Below are 17,041 nucleotides of genomic sequence, written 5' to 3'. Positions count from 1 at the left end.
CTGCTTCCCCACTCTGAACTTTAGGGTACAGATGTGGGGGCCTGCATGAAAACTTCTAAGCTTAACTACCAGCTTAGATCTGGTCTGCTGCCACCACTCTCTATGCTAATTCCCTTCCCTGGGTAGCCTTGAGGGACTCTTCACCAGTTCCCTGGTGAATACAGATCCAAACCCCTCGGATCTTAAAACAAGGAGAAATTAACCATCCCCCCTCCTCCCTTCCACCAACTCCTGGTGGATCAAGATCCAACCCCCTTGGATCTAAAAACAAGGAAAATCAATCAGGTTCTAAAAAAGAAGGCTTTTAATTAAAGAAAAAGGTAAAAATCATCTCTCTAAAATCAGGATGGAAAATAACTTTATGGGGTAATCAAACTTAAAGAGTCCAGAGGAATCCCCTCTAGCCTTAGGTTCAAAGTTATAGCAAACAGAGGTAAACACCCTAGTAAAAGGTACATTTACAAGTTGAGAAAACAAAGATAAACTAACACGCCTTGCCTGGCTGTTTACTTACAAGTTTGAAATATGAGAGACTTGTTCAGAAAGATTTGGAGAACCTGGATTGATGTCTGGTCCCTCTTAGTCCCAAGAGTGAACAACCCCCAAAACAAAAAGCACAAACAAAAGCCTTCCCCCCACCAAGATTTGAAAGTATCTTGTCCCCTTATTGGTCCTTTGGGTCAGATGTCAGCCAGGTTACCTGAGCTTCTTAACCCTTTACAGGTAAAAGGATTTTGGAGTCTCTGGCCAGGAGGAATTTTATAGTATTGTACACAGGAGGGCTGTTACCCTTCCCTTTATAGTTATGACAGTGTGTGATTTTAACTCTGTAACCTAATGCTGCATAAACGCTGGCTTGATTTATTAGTTTTTTTTTTTTTAAAGAAGAAAAATATGGCGCTCCCAGTTTTGCAGAAATACATACATACAGACTCCCATCTCTGTAGCTGTTCAGCTCACGGAGCTAACAAATTCTCTGGTTTCATCAGCAGAACTTGTAAATTCTTTAATTTAGGGCTCTATTTGACTTGCAGAGCTTACAGGCTTTCTCCGCTTTGCCAACCAAGTTTTTAAATTCTTTGAACCAGCTGGTGTGTTCTTAGGACTAAGTTCTGCTCAGTGCTGAGCACCGGGGGCGTTGAGGTCACTCACTCAGCACCCATATGGTTAAGACCTCGATCCTGAATTCAGATCTATGTTGCAATCACTTGCACATGCATAGAGCTCTGTGTGGACACAAATATCTGCTCATGTGTAACTGATTGCAGGAGCAGGGTAGATTTCAGGACATGATCCATCATTTATGTTAAGGGCTTGTCTACACAGGGAAATAGCCTGGAATAGCTAATGTGGAAAAGTTATTGCTCTTTAAATTCACATCCTTGCTTATTTTGCAATAGCTTCCCCATGTAGACAAGCCCATCATGTGTGGGTTTCAGACTTTCTTCATGTTGCTAAATATAAACCAGGGCCTATATTTTCAAAAATCGCTAGTGATTTTTGGGTGCCCAATTGGAGGGACTTTAAAGAGCTTGATTTGCAGACAGAACTGGGCATTCATCTTCTGAAAATCAGAGTGCTGAGATGGGACACCTTAAAATCAAGGCACACCAAGCATGAGTCATTTTAAAATGCAGGCTCCTTTTTTCCAGACCAAGCCAGACCCTTAGTCCTCAGTGACATTAATGGCACATTTCCACTTAGAAACTGAGTGATTCTGTTTTCCTTTGCTCCTTCCCCCACCCCCATTTGTCCTGAATTTTTGAGTTTGATTTAATTGGAAGAAATACATAGCATTGTACCAGCAGTAGTTACAGCTCATGTAATCAGATTATGAAATTATCCTAAATACTCTGATCTGTGTCTTAATTGTGGACTAACACCCTCAAGGAACAGACACGGAAGGAAGCCAGTGTTTTCAAACAGAACAATTTGGGATTTACTGGTAGAAATAAGAACTACGGGAAACATGAAACCTACCGAAGTAAGCATGTTAAACTCAGTTCTTTGGCATGTGGTTTTGCTTTTTAGTTTGTTTTTGACATTATGAATTGGAGTCTTGACAGAAGAAGGCACTGAGAAAAGGATGATTTTACTGACTGGTGAAGTCCCCCACCCCCTCACCTCTCTGAATAGTGCGAAATCATTTCTGTCCATAACACTTTAGGCCCTCTATACAAGGGCTCTCAACTATAGGAGGATGTTATGGGGCAGTCCATAAATTATGTAACACATTTTGGGTACTTTTCAAGACTCGTCCACGCAGTGTAATGCTGAAAAGGGCCCGTCCCCCAGCTCCTGCCCTCAGATGCCACCACATACCATTAAGGGATGTATCTATCCCCTCTGCTAGCACCCCAACTGAGCTCTCTTTCTCTTGTGTGCATACCTGCATGCACACATTTTATTCTCCTATCCCTTGCAAACAGTCCTGGACACCTTTCTTTCTTTCCCTCCCTCCCTCTCCTAAATGCTTCATCCTCGCTCTGTCTAGATACCCTGCGAATCACCGCCAACAATGGCTCTGCCTTTTCCTAATACCCCCAGACAGGGCCGGCTCTAGGTTTTTTGCCGCCCCAAGCAAAAAAAATTTTGGCTTCCCCCCACACACCCCTGCCTCCCCAGCTCTGGGCTCCCCCCACCAGTGCTGACTCCACCCGCTCCCCCCTCGCCTCCAGCCGGTCCGGCGCTGGCAGGGTTGGAGTAAGCAGCAGGGCTCCCAGGTCTCAAAAGGGCCTCAGCCCAGGGCCCTTCCAGCCAGGCCTCCTGCCTCCAGGACCGGCCGGGATCCAGGAGGGCAGAGCTGGGGGACTGCCCTGGCAGGGGACTGAGGAGCTAGGGCAGGGTAGCCCCAGAGGGAGTGGAGCCCCGGAGAGCGGGACGCAGGCCCCACATGGCAGCGCCCCAGACACCGGTCCCCACTTTGGCCCCGCTGCTGCTGCTGCTCCTGGCCGCCCTGCCGCAGTCCCTAGGCGGCTCGGGCAGCTTCACCCAGCCCCGGCTGCGGCGCTGGGGGGCGGTCGCCCTGCGGCACCTGCAGGCAGCTCCCCGCACCCGGTCCCATGCTCGGAGCCCGCTCAACCCAGCCACAAGGTGCGGGCGCTGCTCCCCGACACGAACCACAGCGGTCCCAGGCCCCCCGCGCTGCTGCTGGCTCTAGGCTTTTGCCACCCTAAGCAAAAAAAAAAAAAAAAAAAAACGATGGCGGGAATGCTGCCCCTGAAAATGTGCTGCCCCAAGCAGGTGCTTGGTTTGCTGGTGCCTAGAGCCGGCTCTGCCCCCAGACACAGCACTGCTTCACCAAGGTATTATTACATCCAGACACCCGCCCCGATTTTAGCCCTTTCTGCAACCGCCACTATCGAGTCACCAAGGTTTTCATCCTTTCTGCCACACCCCACGCCCTCCAGGACTTTATTCTCTTCTGCAAATTCCTCCACACACACACCCGGGTTAAATACTCCTAGGCCTCCGATCTATAACCCCCACGGTGCCCTGCACTAGCCCCGTCTGCAGGATCCTAAGCGATTGCTCGGTGCCGCGGAGTGTATCGTTTTTCAGCCGGACATACGGCATTCTTTCCGGGACTCACGTTCCGTTCCATTCACAGAAAACCCCCTTCTTTCAGCCGCCGCTTCTTGACAGCCTGCTGGGGTTTGCTAGGCGGGTCCTCGCGAGCGGCCCTCTGATTGGCTTAGAGCGAAGGAGGGGGCACGGCCGAAAGCACAAAACTTGCCGCGCCCGTGTGAAAATAGCTTTTAGAATTTAGTCACTTTCATATTGTGACCTATTGTCTTTCTTCGCAGAAGAGAAAAGCGTTTTTTCAGCTGATCATGGCCAGGCCCACAGAGAACATGAACAATGCAGGTTAGTGCTGCCTCCTTCTGTATTAACTTTCTCCCTTCTACTGTGAGTTATTACAATTATATTTGATCACTGAAATGCAAATGTTTCTATTCATTAATATATTTGAAAACTCTTATTGACCTTTTCTGGCTGTTTTGTTAAAAACCTTGTACTGCTTTGTATGTTTAACCTTGCACGTCATCCTTAGAAAATCCAATTTTTAAAAAGGGATAATATCGAAGAGGTTGGTGCACCGGTTTGAATGCTATAGAACAGGGGTAGGCAACCTATGGCACGTGTGCGGAAGGCGGCACGCAAGCTGATTTTCAGTGGCACTCACACTGCCTGGGTCCTGGCCCACTGCTCCATTAATTAATTAATTTTAATTTAATTTTAAATGAAGTTTCTTAAACATTTTTTAAAACCTTATTTACTTTACATACAACAATAGTTTAGTTATATATCATAGTCTTATAGAAAGAGATCTTCTAAAAATGTTAAAATTTATTACTGGCATGTGAAACCTTAAATTAGAGTGCATAAATGAAGACTTGGCACACCACTTCTGAAAGGTTGCCGATCCCTGCTATAGAATGAATTAGCTGTATCACTACCTCTTGATCTTAGTGGGGAGAAATAATTGTTCAGTGTGTTTGTATTTTTAAAAGATCTCTCCTCATCCTTGTTTATAGAATTCTCTCTATTCAATATAATTTGTTGCTACAGATTTGTTTTTAAATCACAATAAAGCATCATCATAAATAGTGTTAAATAACTGAAAAAAGGTTTTCCTGAAAACAATTCATATCACAAGAATTATTTCCACATGCTACTTTAAAAAATCCAACATGCTGTGTGTATTTTTGATTATTTGCCCTTAGCCTAAAACCTGATCAGAGGAAAAATGCCAGAGACTTGCTGCGTTATTTTTAAACCAATTACAGTGAGCTTATTCTTTCATCTCTTCATTCATACTAAAGAGGGAAAGATGTTATCTTAGATATATATTGTATGTGTATTTACTTTTAGTTTTTGTACACAGTCAATGAAAAAGGAGTGCCTACCCTTTGCCTTAAGTAATCCTTGACATATTTTAAAAATAAAGTTACACAAATAGACTCTTCTCCCAATAATTCACATAAATCATCACACAGCAACTAAAATATATCTCTGGTCTTTATGATCTTGCAACAGTATCCTCCCAGCGTCTCTCAGCCCCAGAAAACAAATGTACTTCAGACCAAATTTCAAAAGAAAAGAAGAAATAGATGTGTTCCTAAAAGTCCAGGTCACAGGTTTGTGTCATGAAGAGACATTCCTTTTCTCTTATTGAAATAGTAACAATGTGAACAAAAAATCAACCAAAACAACGAGGAGTCCTTGTGGCACCTTAGAGACTAAAATGTATTTGGGCATAAGCTTTTGTGGGCTAATACCCACTTCATCAGATGCATGGAGTGGAAAATACAACCTGCCTACTGTATTTTCCACTCCATGCATCTGATGAAGTGGGTTTTAGCCCACAAAAGCTTATGCCCAAATACATTTGTTAGTCTCTAAGGTGCCACAAGGACTCCTCGTTGTTATGCTGTTCCACACAGCTAGTGTGAGCTATTTTCTGGATTATAACTTACTGTATCTTAACATTTTTTAAGAGTAAACTTCTATGTGGAACTGTATCCACCCTTCGGATAGAATTTTGTGGCCTGATCCTCAGCTCATTGACTGGCTTCAATGGATTAAGGGTTCCAGCATCAGACCGTGTTATATTTCTTCCTTCTCATGAATGTTAAAGGATGGGTAGTAGCTCTTGTGGATTTGTGTCCCTGCATGCAGGGAGCAGTATCCATACACAGCCACGTTTTGATAAAAATCCTCCCCTCCCCCAATTTTTTTTCTTGATAGTGTACTGATAGTGAGGGACAGCTCCAGCTCCCAGACTTAAAGGGTACAGAGCAGCGGCTGCAGCATTGAACCTCAAAGCCTGTAGCTCCTCTCTCATGGGCAGGCAAGTCAGCTGTTAACCGTGATTCCTTCCAAGGCTGTGGGGAAAAACCCCATCCTGGGATCATGCTCCTGTAAACTGTTTACTAGCCATCAATTATTCCAAGCAGCAACTTCTCTTCGGCAACTTTCTCCCCATGAAGCCTATCTGCATTGCATTTCTGCCCAGAAGAGTAAATACATGTTGTACAATGGAAGGGGAAAAAAGTAGACTGCTTTACTGAAGACTAGGGAAATATTCTAAGGGTTTCCCCCTCTAAACTGTGGTAAGAACCACAAAACAAGTTATTTATTAAGGACTCTCAGAGAGCCAAGATATGTCACTCAGAAGGCACTCTTGCAGCACAATTCTACCTCCTCTTGCTATAATCTAACTAAAAACAGTTGCTGGTCTATAGAAGTTGCAGTGTGTATGTTTCCTGCCATCTGCAGATAACCTGTGTACCGTTAGCCTCATTCTTGAAATGGCACGAGGATCAGGACAGTAACCGTTATCTCTCACTCATATGCACACACCCACACATGCCCGTGCACACCCTCAAAGAAGTCAGGCTTCATTACATTCTCGATTATCTTGTCTGTGCTTGTGTTTTGTAAGTGGTTTTAATTTTAAGTTGTAAATGCAGGAGAAGAATTTTCTGATCTTTCTGAAAGCTGTTATTCGTGGGTGACGGATGAGCACGTCCTCTGAGCGTGGTACTCTAAATAAATAGCCATGAATATACAAAGATAGGGCTGGATCCCCAGCTAAGCTAAATCCAGAGTAACTTAGTGGAATTAAACCTGATTTACACCAGCATAGATGAAATCAGAACCCAGTTTGTGGATCCCAGGAGCTCGCCAGGATCCATTTCAGTTGAGTACATCAGTTCTCATACAGTTCAGAAGGGTGTTTATATTTAAAAAAAAAAGTCTACTGTCAAGAAAACCTCAGAGGAAATGAGCACACAGACAATAGGCTCTTGTATGTGATGCTAAGGATGTGATTGAACTTGAAGCCAGCAAAGCAAGGAGGTTGATGGATAAAGGAGCAGGATGGCTTTCCATCTTAAACTTGCCCTAATCTTCACGAGTATTGCAGGGTGTCTCCAACTCACACAGGAGAGTATATTCCATACAAAACCTAATCATGACAAGCTTTACCTTGCTCAAGTTGGCTTGCATCAAAACCTTTGGGTCCCATAAAAACATTCTATTGTGAGTTGAGGAGGGAGCGCCTGTGAACAGAAGAAGCTTTCAATAGTCTTTCAGAGATCAGAGCAAATGTTTATTTTGTAAACTCTTTGAAGCTAAGATCTTATTTTAAGCTCTCTCTGCAAAGTGCCCAGTGGGCAATTAGCTACAAAGGTTTCCAGCAGTTGAGGATCTGGCCTCTTAATGTTTGTGAGCCAGCCAGCTACTATGGTGATGGGCCTATATGTATATGTATATATGTATATGTAGGTGGCTAGAGAGACCCAGCTGACAGGCCTGTTTCCGCTCACACACCAGCTTCCCAGTGGAGGGACTCCTGACTTACTCCACTCTGAGGGAGAGCAGAATCTGGCTCTGTGTAGTGTAGAGCGGTGGTTTGTAAATGCGCTGAAGAGTGGCCTCTCTTGCAATCCTGTGGTGCATCTGCTCAGCTCTTCTTTCTTCAAGGTTGTAATGTTGCTTCTTTATTACACTCCAAGGCTACTCTGTAAGTTTTTCAAGGCCAGCTGCATTGGGGAAAAATGGCAGTGGGTTAGTGTCCTCCCTGCTGTAACTCTCCTGAAGGCAATGGAGTTAAACCAAGGAGGACTTTGGCTCAATGGGTCAAAGTCAGTGGTGATGTGATTGTCACAACCAATTAGTTTGGCTACAAGGCACAAAGTGCTGATGCACCAGCTAGTGGAATGTCCACTGAAGTCAATGGAAGTAGCTCTTATTTGCTCCCAGCTGCATTTGGCACATTCTTGCTGGTGGAGCTGTAGAAGCAACATGCTCACTCCTCAAGGGGGAAGAAGAACCTTGCACCATGCATCAGTGACCCTGCTGCTCCTTAGCTGGTTAGAATTGCTGGCTCTCTTACAGCCCTCCTTAGCCAGAAGGCTGGTGCCCATAGCAGTTGGGTGGAGTGAGGCTGAAAGTTCTGAGGGGGGTAGGGAAGAGTTGTCTGTCCCGTTGCTCAAGCTGGTGGCCTGGAGTCTGCTCAGACACATCCTGGAGTACATCTGCTGCTCTGCCCCTAGGCTGGGATGACTGTACAGCTTTCCCAGCATTCCCTGCTGCTTTTCATATGTTGGTTTTTCTCCTACAGAATTGCCAAAGCTTACAGTCCCAACTCCTAGCTTCACAACAAGGAAGTCAAATTATAGAGGAGACTCTGCCAATTGTATTTATATTGCTTGATTTGCACGTTGCTAGAGGTCTGGTCCTGGAAACTCACTCGGCTACCCAGGAGTAAATACAGGGATTCTTTAAAATCCTGACAAAGTTTCCTCTACAAATTTACATCCCTTGGTTTTTCCCCCTCCCCTTTCCCATGCCCATTAAAAACCACTTGGAGGAATCCAATGAACTGGTGTGATCTGATTCCAATCTCACGTTGGTGTAAACTGGGAGTAACTGATGAAATTGGTGACATTACACTGGGGTAAAGCAGTAAGTGAGATCAGAATCAGGCCCAGGGTCTATCTCAGACTCTCTGCTGCACAACTGCATCTGCACTGTTGCTGACACAGTTTGAACTATTCTGTAGACCGAGCCCTTGTGTCCTCAGGTCACACTCATGAGCACTATTGCAAATGAGTGGCTGCACAGCCATTGGTTGATTAGGACATGTTGTCCAGTCAATCACAGGGATAACTGAGAGCAAGGGGTTGATGGTCATATCTGACCCACATGCCCATGATGCTGAGAGCATAACTGGGATTGGCTGCTGGGGTGTCCATGGCGGGGAATGCTGGGGGTGGATAAAGGCACACCCAGACAGCAGCTCCTCCTGTGTTCCATTATGTATGTGGCTAAAGGTGGCCATCTTATGGGAACACTCTTCTGCTCTACGGATCACTTCAAAGTTGCTTTTCTGGTCCCTCCCCCTTACTCAGATCCAGGGCCTGACTCTGATCACTCTCACATGGGTTCTACACTGTGGTAACGTCACTGACTTTAGGCTCCTAGTCTATCTGCTCTGTTCAGTACACTGAATTCCCAGTTCTCCCCCAAAATCTGGCCACTGTTGGTGCGAGAGCCTTCTCCCCTGCAGCTCCTACCACCCAGGACAACTTCTCTCTTCTCCCCATGTCATCTGATTTCCAAGCTTCATAGCAAACCTCTTTCCTCCTTTGTCCCATAATTTCCCTCTTTCTGATCTCCTGATCCCCCTTCCCACCCTGCTCAGAAGCACTCCGGGGTGTGTGTGTGTGTGTGTGTGTGAGATGGTCTGTATTGTCTCCAAATGACTCACTGGGCTGATCTGTTGAATCTTCAGTGCTGCCAGATGACCTCAATGACCTCCTGAGGGAGTTTGACGAGGTGATTGAAGACTTTGACAAGGGTGAAGTTTGTCAGTATGAGCAGCACCTGGAGGAGCTGAAGAGAAGGACCCTCCCCAGTGTCTATGACAGCGGCATTGATGAGCTAGAAAGTGAGTTTTGGGGGTTATTGGTGCAGAATAAAAGGAGTCATGGTGCTCACCCGGGGTGGGGTGTTGCATCACTGGGGAAAACCCACTGGGAGGGACGAGGGGAACGTGTCTGCCTCCTCCATCCCCATCCAACCACTTACTATCTTGCTGGAGATCCCTTGAACGTGGCTGCAGGGCTCCTGCAATTTTACCTCCCCAAATGTCTGTGGCTGCACCTCTGTTTTGTTCAGTGATTCAACTTTTAGGTCATTCCGTCTTTGAGCATCCCCATGTTGGCCACACATTCATGGGTCTCTTCCCTCTAAGGCTTTGTTGGGTAGCATCTGTGCTTACTCTGAGGGGTTGTGATGTCTGTGTGCCTGACAGGTGCATCTTTAATGTCAAGGGTTTGTCAGCCACTGCATTGTAACCCCCATGCGAGAGAGGATTTAATGGCTTCACTGCTGCATAACATACCAGAGTCTTGGGCCAAAACCCACCTCTCTGATCTTTCTCTGCCCCCTTGTGCCTGTGATAATCCCAGTGAAGTTCCAGATCACTGTGTTCCACCATCACACCCAGACTGCAGAGGATGCCGTTAGATTGAATTTGGCCCCTGCTGGGCTGGTAAAAAAGCGTTGTTCACTTTTGTAGCTGGGACTTGTAGCAAAAGTGATGCAGTTCAGCTGCTCAGCTGACAGAAAGTGGGACCCAGCAGCTAGATTTGGGAATCCATGTTTCACCATGTTGGCCCCTGTTCCCTGCTGGCATATTTATAATGCCCCTGTGGTCCTTGGAGCTAGATGATGCCTTGGTGCAGTGACTGATCTTGTTCTGTCTGCAGGTACCAGCACGTCTCCTGGGAGCAGTTTAAACTCCAGTGAGGAAGCTCTCAACACGTCGGACAGCATTGCTAACTCCAAAGGTAAGACCAGGACAGATCTCCATCAAAAAATTTTCTTCAAGGGGTACCCTGGGGAATCCTATTTAAAGAGCCCTCAGGGTAGAGGAATCCAGGATCTGAGTCCATTCCCTCAGCAATGGCCCTGGAGAAATTGAATGCATTAAAGGTAAGGTGCATTCAGATCAGTAACTGCAGCATATCCATGTTTTTATGTGGGAATCCTGGCTAGCGGGGTATGTTCTGTGAGGAATTGAGAGTAGAGTTGACTCCCTCTGAATTGCAGAACGTGCATGATGTTACCGAGCTATGTTTCTGGTCCAGGCTGGAATCCGATCTGATGGGTCCATTCAGCGCTCATGGATCCCAGCCCAGAACCTTGTTACTGAAAGGGTCACCCAGCCCTGGCCCTGACAGAGGGCTCAGCAGAGGGTGATCTCAGAAGCTGTGCCTTGCATGGCTCAGAAACAAGAGAAATACTTGGGTCTGTAGCCCTGATTTTTCTTCTACATCAGAATGCCACTGACTTGCATGGAGTCGCTCCTGATTCACCCCAGTGAAAGTGAGAGGAGAAGGGGGCCCTTGCCTCCAAGCTATCAGTTCCTCCTACTATTCAACCTGAATTTTCCTTCGCTTAAATTCAGCCCATCAGTCCAAGTGACACCCCTTTGGGCCACCCTAAACCCCAGAAGCATGTTGGCTGGGTTCAGTGGCTGAACTGGTTGTGCTAATGGGGATACAGGCTGGTGGTTGCCCAAGGACCTCTAAGGAGGTTTGTTCTGGGGTGACATCCTGGGTCCCCTGTAGAAATGAGACCAGAATCTGTATAAGGATTCAGAGATTAGGGAGAGTCACCTACACACACTTCCACTCCGCAATAAAGGGACCATGGCTTAGATGTCTGATGCTCTCCCAGGCATCTCCTGGGAACACCATCATCATTTCTCAGGCTCTTCAATTCCTAGTCAGGACTTTGGAAAGACTATCTCCAGAAAAATCCATCCCACATTTTTCCCTAAGATGAGTGTGTACAGTGCAGGGCTTTGAGAGATTAAAAAGTGCTCATGCAAGGCTGATGTGATCAGTAAAGATCACAGTATATGCACCTTACTGTCAAGTCTCAGTGCTTTGGTTTAAGGCATTCCAAAGGACCTGGGCCATAATGCCAGGCAGACCAATCATTTGTACTCCAGACTGGCCATCAGAAGTACCCCACAACCCAATTAGACTTCACATTAAGGCTGTGTCTACACTACTAACTAGGGATGCGATTCCCCGGCTCATGTGCACATGCTCACGCTAGCTCAGTGAGCGCTAGCTCAGTGAGCGCTAGCATGAGTATAAAGAGCAGGGTAGTTGGGTAGCCCAGGTAGTAACAGAGGAGGCACGCCTGAGCCGTGTTGAGTGCAAACCCACCTTTAAAACAGCAGGTATGTACTTGGCAGGGCTCAGCCACCTCTGCTGCAGCTACCCGTACTACCGGGCCTATGCTGTTGCAGCTGCATGGAGTGAGCGCCAGTATGTGTACAGAAGCCGGGGAATCACACCCCTAGTTCATAGTGTAGACCTAGCCTCAGGCTAGTCTATAAACTACATCCCAGATGTTCCAAATCCTTGTGACAAGATGTGCCAATGGATGATGTTATGAAAGCAGTAATAGTAGCATGGCCTGAGCAGCCATGGGCAGAAGAAGCCAAGGAGAATCCCTTTTGTAACCTGCACTGGGATGGGTGTGGCATGCCAAGCATCTGACTACAGATCTTTTTCTCTGTTAGCTAAGCTTGGGGACACACAGGAGCTGGAGGAGTTCATTGCAGATCTGGATAAAGTGCTAGAGGGTATGTATGGAGCCTTGATCTCTGCCACGTTTTGATGACCACTGAAAGCTAGATCCTCCACTGCTGGCCATCAGTGCAGCTCCCCTGAAGTCAATAGAACTACGGTGACTGATCCAGGCTGATGATTTGTCCCTAGGCATGACTGTGTCTGACTATGCCTCTCCTCGTTCTCCACGCTGTGCAGTCCCTTGCAGGAGCTCCGCCTGTCCTGTGGCGGCTGCATCCTTCTCTCCTCTAACGTTAGGAATTGTATCTTGACAGACAGCATGGACACCTGACAGGTGTGAATTCTGGGCTGCTGCCTCCAGGGTTGTAGAGCGCCTGGGCTGGAATGTGGTGTCTAGACTACAGTACATCCTCCTGGGTTAGTCTGACACAAGGCAGCCATGGCGGGGAATGTAATCTAGTGTTTAAGGGTGGGATTTTCAATGGGAGTTAGGTGCCTGAATCCCCTAGAGCAGTAGTTCTCAAACCTTTGTATTGGTGACCCCTTTCACACAGCAAGCCTGAGTGTGACCCCCCCTTGTAAATTAAAAACATGCTTTTATGTATTTAACACCATTATAAATGCTGGAGGCAAAGGTGGGTTTGGGGTGGAGGCTGACAGCTCACAACCCCCCCATGTAATAACCTTGCGACCCCCTGAGGGATCCCGACCCCCAGTTTGAGATCCCCAGCCCTAGAGCACCACTCAGCTCCCATGGAATCCATAAACCTGGGCACCTAACTTCCTCAGGCTTGTTAGAAACACCAGCATTAAACACTAGTGGAATCTGAGATCTCGGGTGAAATCCTGGCCCCATTGGAGTCAGTGGCAAAACTCCCCCTGACCTCAATGTGCCAGGATTTTACTCTGGGATTCCATTCTAGTCTCTTCCACCCAGCTGCTGGGGTGACCTTGGGTCAGTGTCTCCTTTCCCCTCTCTGCGCCATCCTTTCCCATCTGTCAAGTGGGGGTGATGCTACTGTCCTGCCCTGAGGGAGGTGGCTGGGGGGCCTGACAGATATTGGTGAAGTGCTGGGTGCGCCACAGGTGATAAATTCTACAGTCTCCATCATTCAGGGCTACATTGGTCCAATGTGTTCGGGGCAGCCCTGGCAAGCTGCCGCCCGAGCTCTGCATCCCTGCTGCTTCCTTGCAGCCCCCCTCTACTCTGAGAGGAGAGGGGAAATGACAGCACTTCCTGATTATATTTGTCTCCCGCTGTGCTGGTGCTGGCAGGAAACCCCCCAGAGAGAGGTGGCCCAGGCTGGATTTCCTCTCACTCAAGCAGCCGGCTGTGATTAAAACAAATCAAACCAATGTGGATGTCCAGCGTATAGGATAATCTGTGGTGATAGCAGGAGTGCAGGACAGCAAGCTGGGGCTGGGCTGCTATTGGATAAACACTGACCTCCAGGCCTGTAACACTGGCCTTTACTGAGCAGAGTGACAGATCTTTCCTGCAACTCTTTGCCTGCTGCATTGCTCCCTGCTAATGAAACCTAGGAGGGGTTTACATATGCACGTGGGAGACGGTTTCTATCTTCAGTTTTGTCTAAGGGAAATTCTTGCCCTTTTCTGACCTCTGTATGCAGGGATACTGACCGCAACTTCTGGCCCACTTCTCTAGAATGAGTAAAAAGCTGCAAATCGAATCCTCTGCCATTCATAACATCTCACTTGGGAGAGAAGCAGTAATAACAAAACGCTGCTCTCCTTCAGCACCTGGCACCCAGGCATCTCTACGCACTTTACAGGATGGCTGGTCTCCATCTTTACAGATGGGGAAACTGAGACACAATTAAGGTCCAAACTTTCAAAAGTCATTTTTTGGTGCCCAGCTTAAGGCAGTTAGGGTCTGACTGTTTTTTCAGATGTGCTGAGCAGCTCCCCTGGAGTTCCTTTGTTGCTCGGCACCCCTGAATGTCCCCCCACAGAAGCCACAAGTTGGCACATAAAATCAGTTGGTCATTGTTGAAATGTTGGCTGTTAACCCCAAGCAGAGCCAGGAACCGGATCCAGGAGGCCCGATTCCCAGTTTAACCACTACACACACAGCCTGGCAAAACAGGGTTTGGGTTTCCTTTGCATTGGCTGAGTTCAGTGGCCTAACAATACATTTTCTTTGCCCTGCAGAGATGTGAGATGCTGTCTTTGGCCTGGAGTTCTGAGAAGAGGTTATGGCAGATCTGAGATGTTTCCCATTGTTCCACCCCATCCTTTCATGCTCTACTCTGGAAGAGCAGGGTCTAAAATTCATACCCTATGGGGCAAGGATAATACAGGCACACTTCCCATCTGCAGAGCAACTGTCCAGCAACAACGACAGACCTGAAGTGCAAATCCATCACGCCTGAGAATCCTGGCTGGTTTCCTTCTGTCTCATTTGATTGTCCTCTTCAGACAATCAGCATAAATAGCAAATACTGATTCATCTCAGGGTGTGGGCACCTGCAAGTTGGGATTTATTTAGGTACTGGCCTTGGCATATTTCCTTCTGCATTTGGTGGACTACTAACCACAAAAACTTTCCACTTTCAAAGCAAAATTTCTCCAGCTGTTACCCATAGCACTCCTCTTCCCTCCTCTTTCCAATGTATTGTCTCCCTGTCTCTGAGGGGAAGGGATTGGGTGGAGTGTTTAAGGAGATATCTTTACTCTAAGCAGAATTCCAAGTGCCGGAATTGCAAGCCAAGGTAAGCTACCCCTGGAGTCCAGAGTCCCATCTGTAATGAGAAGGAAAGCAGGGTGAAGCCTTTTATTTCCCAGCTCCATCAGGGTCCTCTCTATGAGAAATTGTACAGTATTTCCTGGGCCTGTGGACAATTGTTCTTCTCTTAATGAACCTCCTGAAGTACTTTAACACTGCAGGGCTCTCTTTGGTATCAGTGGTAGCTCTGCTGGCAAATACCACCTGCAGCAATTGGTGGGCATCTCCATTTTAAAGTTGGCTAAGTGTCTGCTCATGCTCTAAGCACCTTCCCTAAGGGTTTAAGATGGGCTAGGCTAGCAATTGATTGCCATTTATTGTAGTTTAAGAGTAGAGGGAGACCCATACTAACCCTCTGGATCTCCACTAGAAGGTATAATGGGACTGTGCAAACCACCAGAGCTGAACATCCCTCAACTTTGGATTTGGATCACAGCTCTACAGTTGACAACACCTAATTTTGTGTTGATCTATCTTGACCAAAGGAGGCTGTTGAATCCTAATAAATGACCTTTAATAATGATGCCAAGCCAGATCTTCAGCTGCCATAAATTGACATATCTCTGACTTCCATGGAGCAATGTCAAAGTACCACCAGCTGAGGATCTGTGCAATGAGGTGTCTCTCTTCAGGTTCAAGAAGATACTTATTGCCTAACTCAGTGGTTTTCAACCAGTGGTCCATGAACCCTTGGGGGACCATGAACTATGATTTCCAAAGGGGTCCACACCTCCATTTGAAAAATTTTAGGGGTCTGCAAATGAAAAAAAGGTTGAAAACCACTGGCCTAAATAAGCAGACAATGGTTCTTACTTTCTCATAAGTTCCCAGCTGTTTACTGAATATCTTCAGACCAGACCCTAAATGCCTCTGCCTTGAATGCTTGTATTCTGTTGTAAATATTGTAAAATAAGGATGATTCTAAAATTTTTATACAGATGTGCATGTATTTTATGAATAAAAGGATTTTGTGGAGCCTTCACCCAGCGTGGATTTGCTCTGTGAATGCTGCCTCCAGGGCTTTCCCATTCCTGGAGTTGCAGAGCTGTGCACTCAAGTAATCTTGTAGTTATAGGGTTGCACCTAACCCCATGGACAAAGGATCTGTGATGGGAGCTGGGGCTAAGTGATTCTCCCACATGGGCTATGTGTGACCCTTGGGTCACCCTGAGAAATATCGCAGCATTCAGACAGAAGTAGCCAAGCAATGAGGATGCTTGAAAAAGTCGTCAATGGGCATGGTGTCTCATATGCAACGACTGCATCCTCTGACCCCTGGATTCTTTATTACAGTGGAGAGGTACTTTGTGATAGTTGAGGCTGAGACTTGGTTTTTTTTTTTTTTTTAATACAGGCTCCAAAAATGACATGCTGAATCAGATAGTCTTGAAAATTACTGTCTCTCAGGGGACTGTTAGCAGTCCAAATCTGAGTCCATTTCAGCAAGGGCTTCCTGAGATACAGCCCCCTAAATAATAAATCAAATGACATCCAAATGTTACGGTTCTTATAACCGTAACACTGGGGTTCAAATGATGTCTCTGATCCTCCGCAAACTGCTGTCACCTGCTGGGGATTGTTCCCCACTAGTCTCTGGCTAACCACTGCCTCTTTGAGGAAGCACTGTTTAAAAAGCTGTTTGGGTTGATGAGCCAGAGAAAGACACTTGCATGTCCGCAGCAGGACAGGGCATTGGAGGCACGCCCAAGTGTTCACAAGCAGCCTGACCTCTGAGCATGTGACACGAGATAGCATGCAATGGCCATTAAACCCAAACAGCACCTATGCTACTGTGAGTCTGAGTGCTGCCCTTGTCAGCTTTCTAAAACGTGTGTTGTGCACCTGAGTTCTCTAGGACTATTTCAAGAACTTCACTGCTGGTTTACAAGCCAAGAAACTTTCTTAGATAGACCGGCCACGTGGGATAGGGTGGAGAATCAGACTGGAGAACAGGAGTGTAAGACTGCAAGGGAACAGGATGAGGTGTGAGTGGGACAGGCTGTGCACAGATGAATGGGTGTATGGTTTTGAGTCTGTGTGTCTGAGAAGGGGTGTGTGTGTGTGGGAGGTGTGAACCCTGTGTCCAGGGGGCTGGCCAGCTCAAGTCAGGCCTCCTACAGCTGGTGCCTTGGAGTGTGTGGCTCTGATCTCACAACTGAGCTGGTGGGAG

At 46.8% G+C, this 17,041-nt stretch overlaps 1 protein-coding gene across 1 annotated transcript; it reads left to right on the top strand.

The window, feature by feature from the left end:
* Positions 1-3,774: 3,774 nt before the first annotated feature.
* LOC128843180 (regulator of cell cycle RGCC-like) lies at positions 3,775-15,853 on the top strand. The gene is made up of 5 exons (XM_054039779.1): positions 3,775-3,867; positions 9,305-9,460; positions 10,284-10,364; positions 12,116-12,178; positions 14,298-15,853. The coding sequence occupies exons 1-5, from the start codon at positions 3,834-3,836 to the stop codon at positions 14,303-14,305; spliced, it is 342 nt and encodes a 113-aa protein (XP_053895754.1). The 5' UTR covers positions 3,775-3,833; the 3' UTR covers positions 14,306-15,853.
* Positions 15,854-17,041: the final 1,188 nt, after the last annotated feature.

This window comes from Malaclemys terrapin, chromosome 9, assembly GCF_027887155.1.
Source record: "Malaclemys terrapin pileata isolate rMalTer1 chromosome 9, rMalTer1.hap1, whole genome shotgun sequence".
NCBI lineage: Eukaryota > Metazoa > Chordata > Testudines > Emydidae > Malaclemys > Malaclemys terrapin.
Note: the sequence above shows the minus strand (reverse complement) of the source record. Positions and strands in the feature narration are given on the sequence as shown.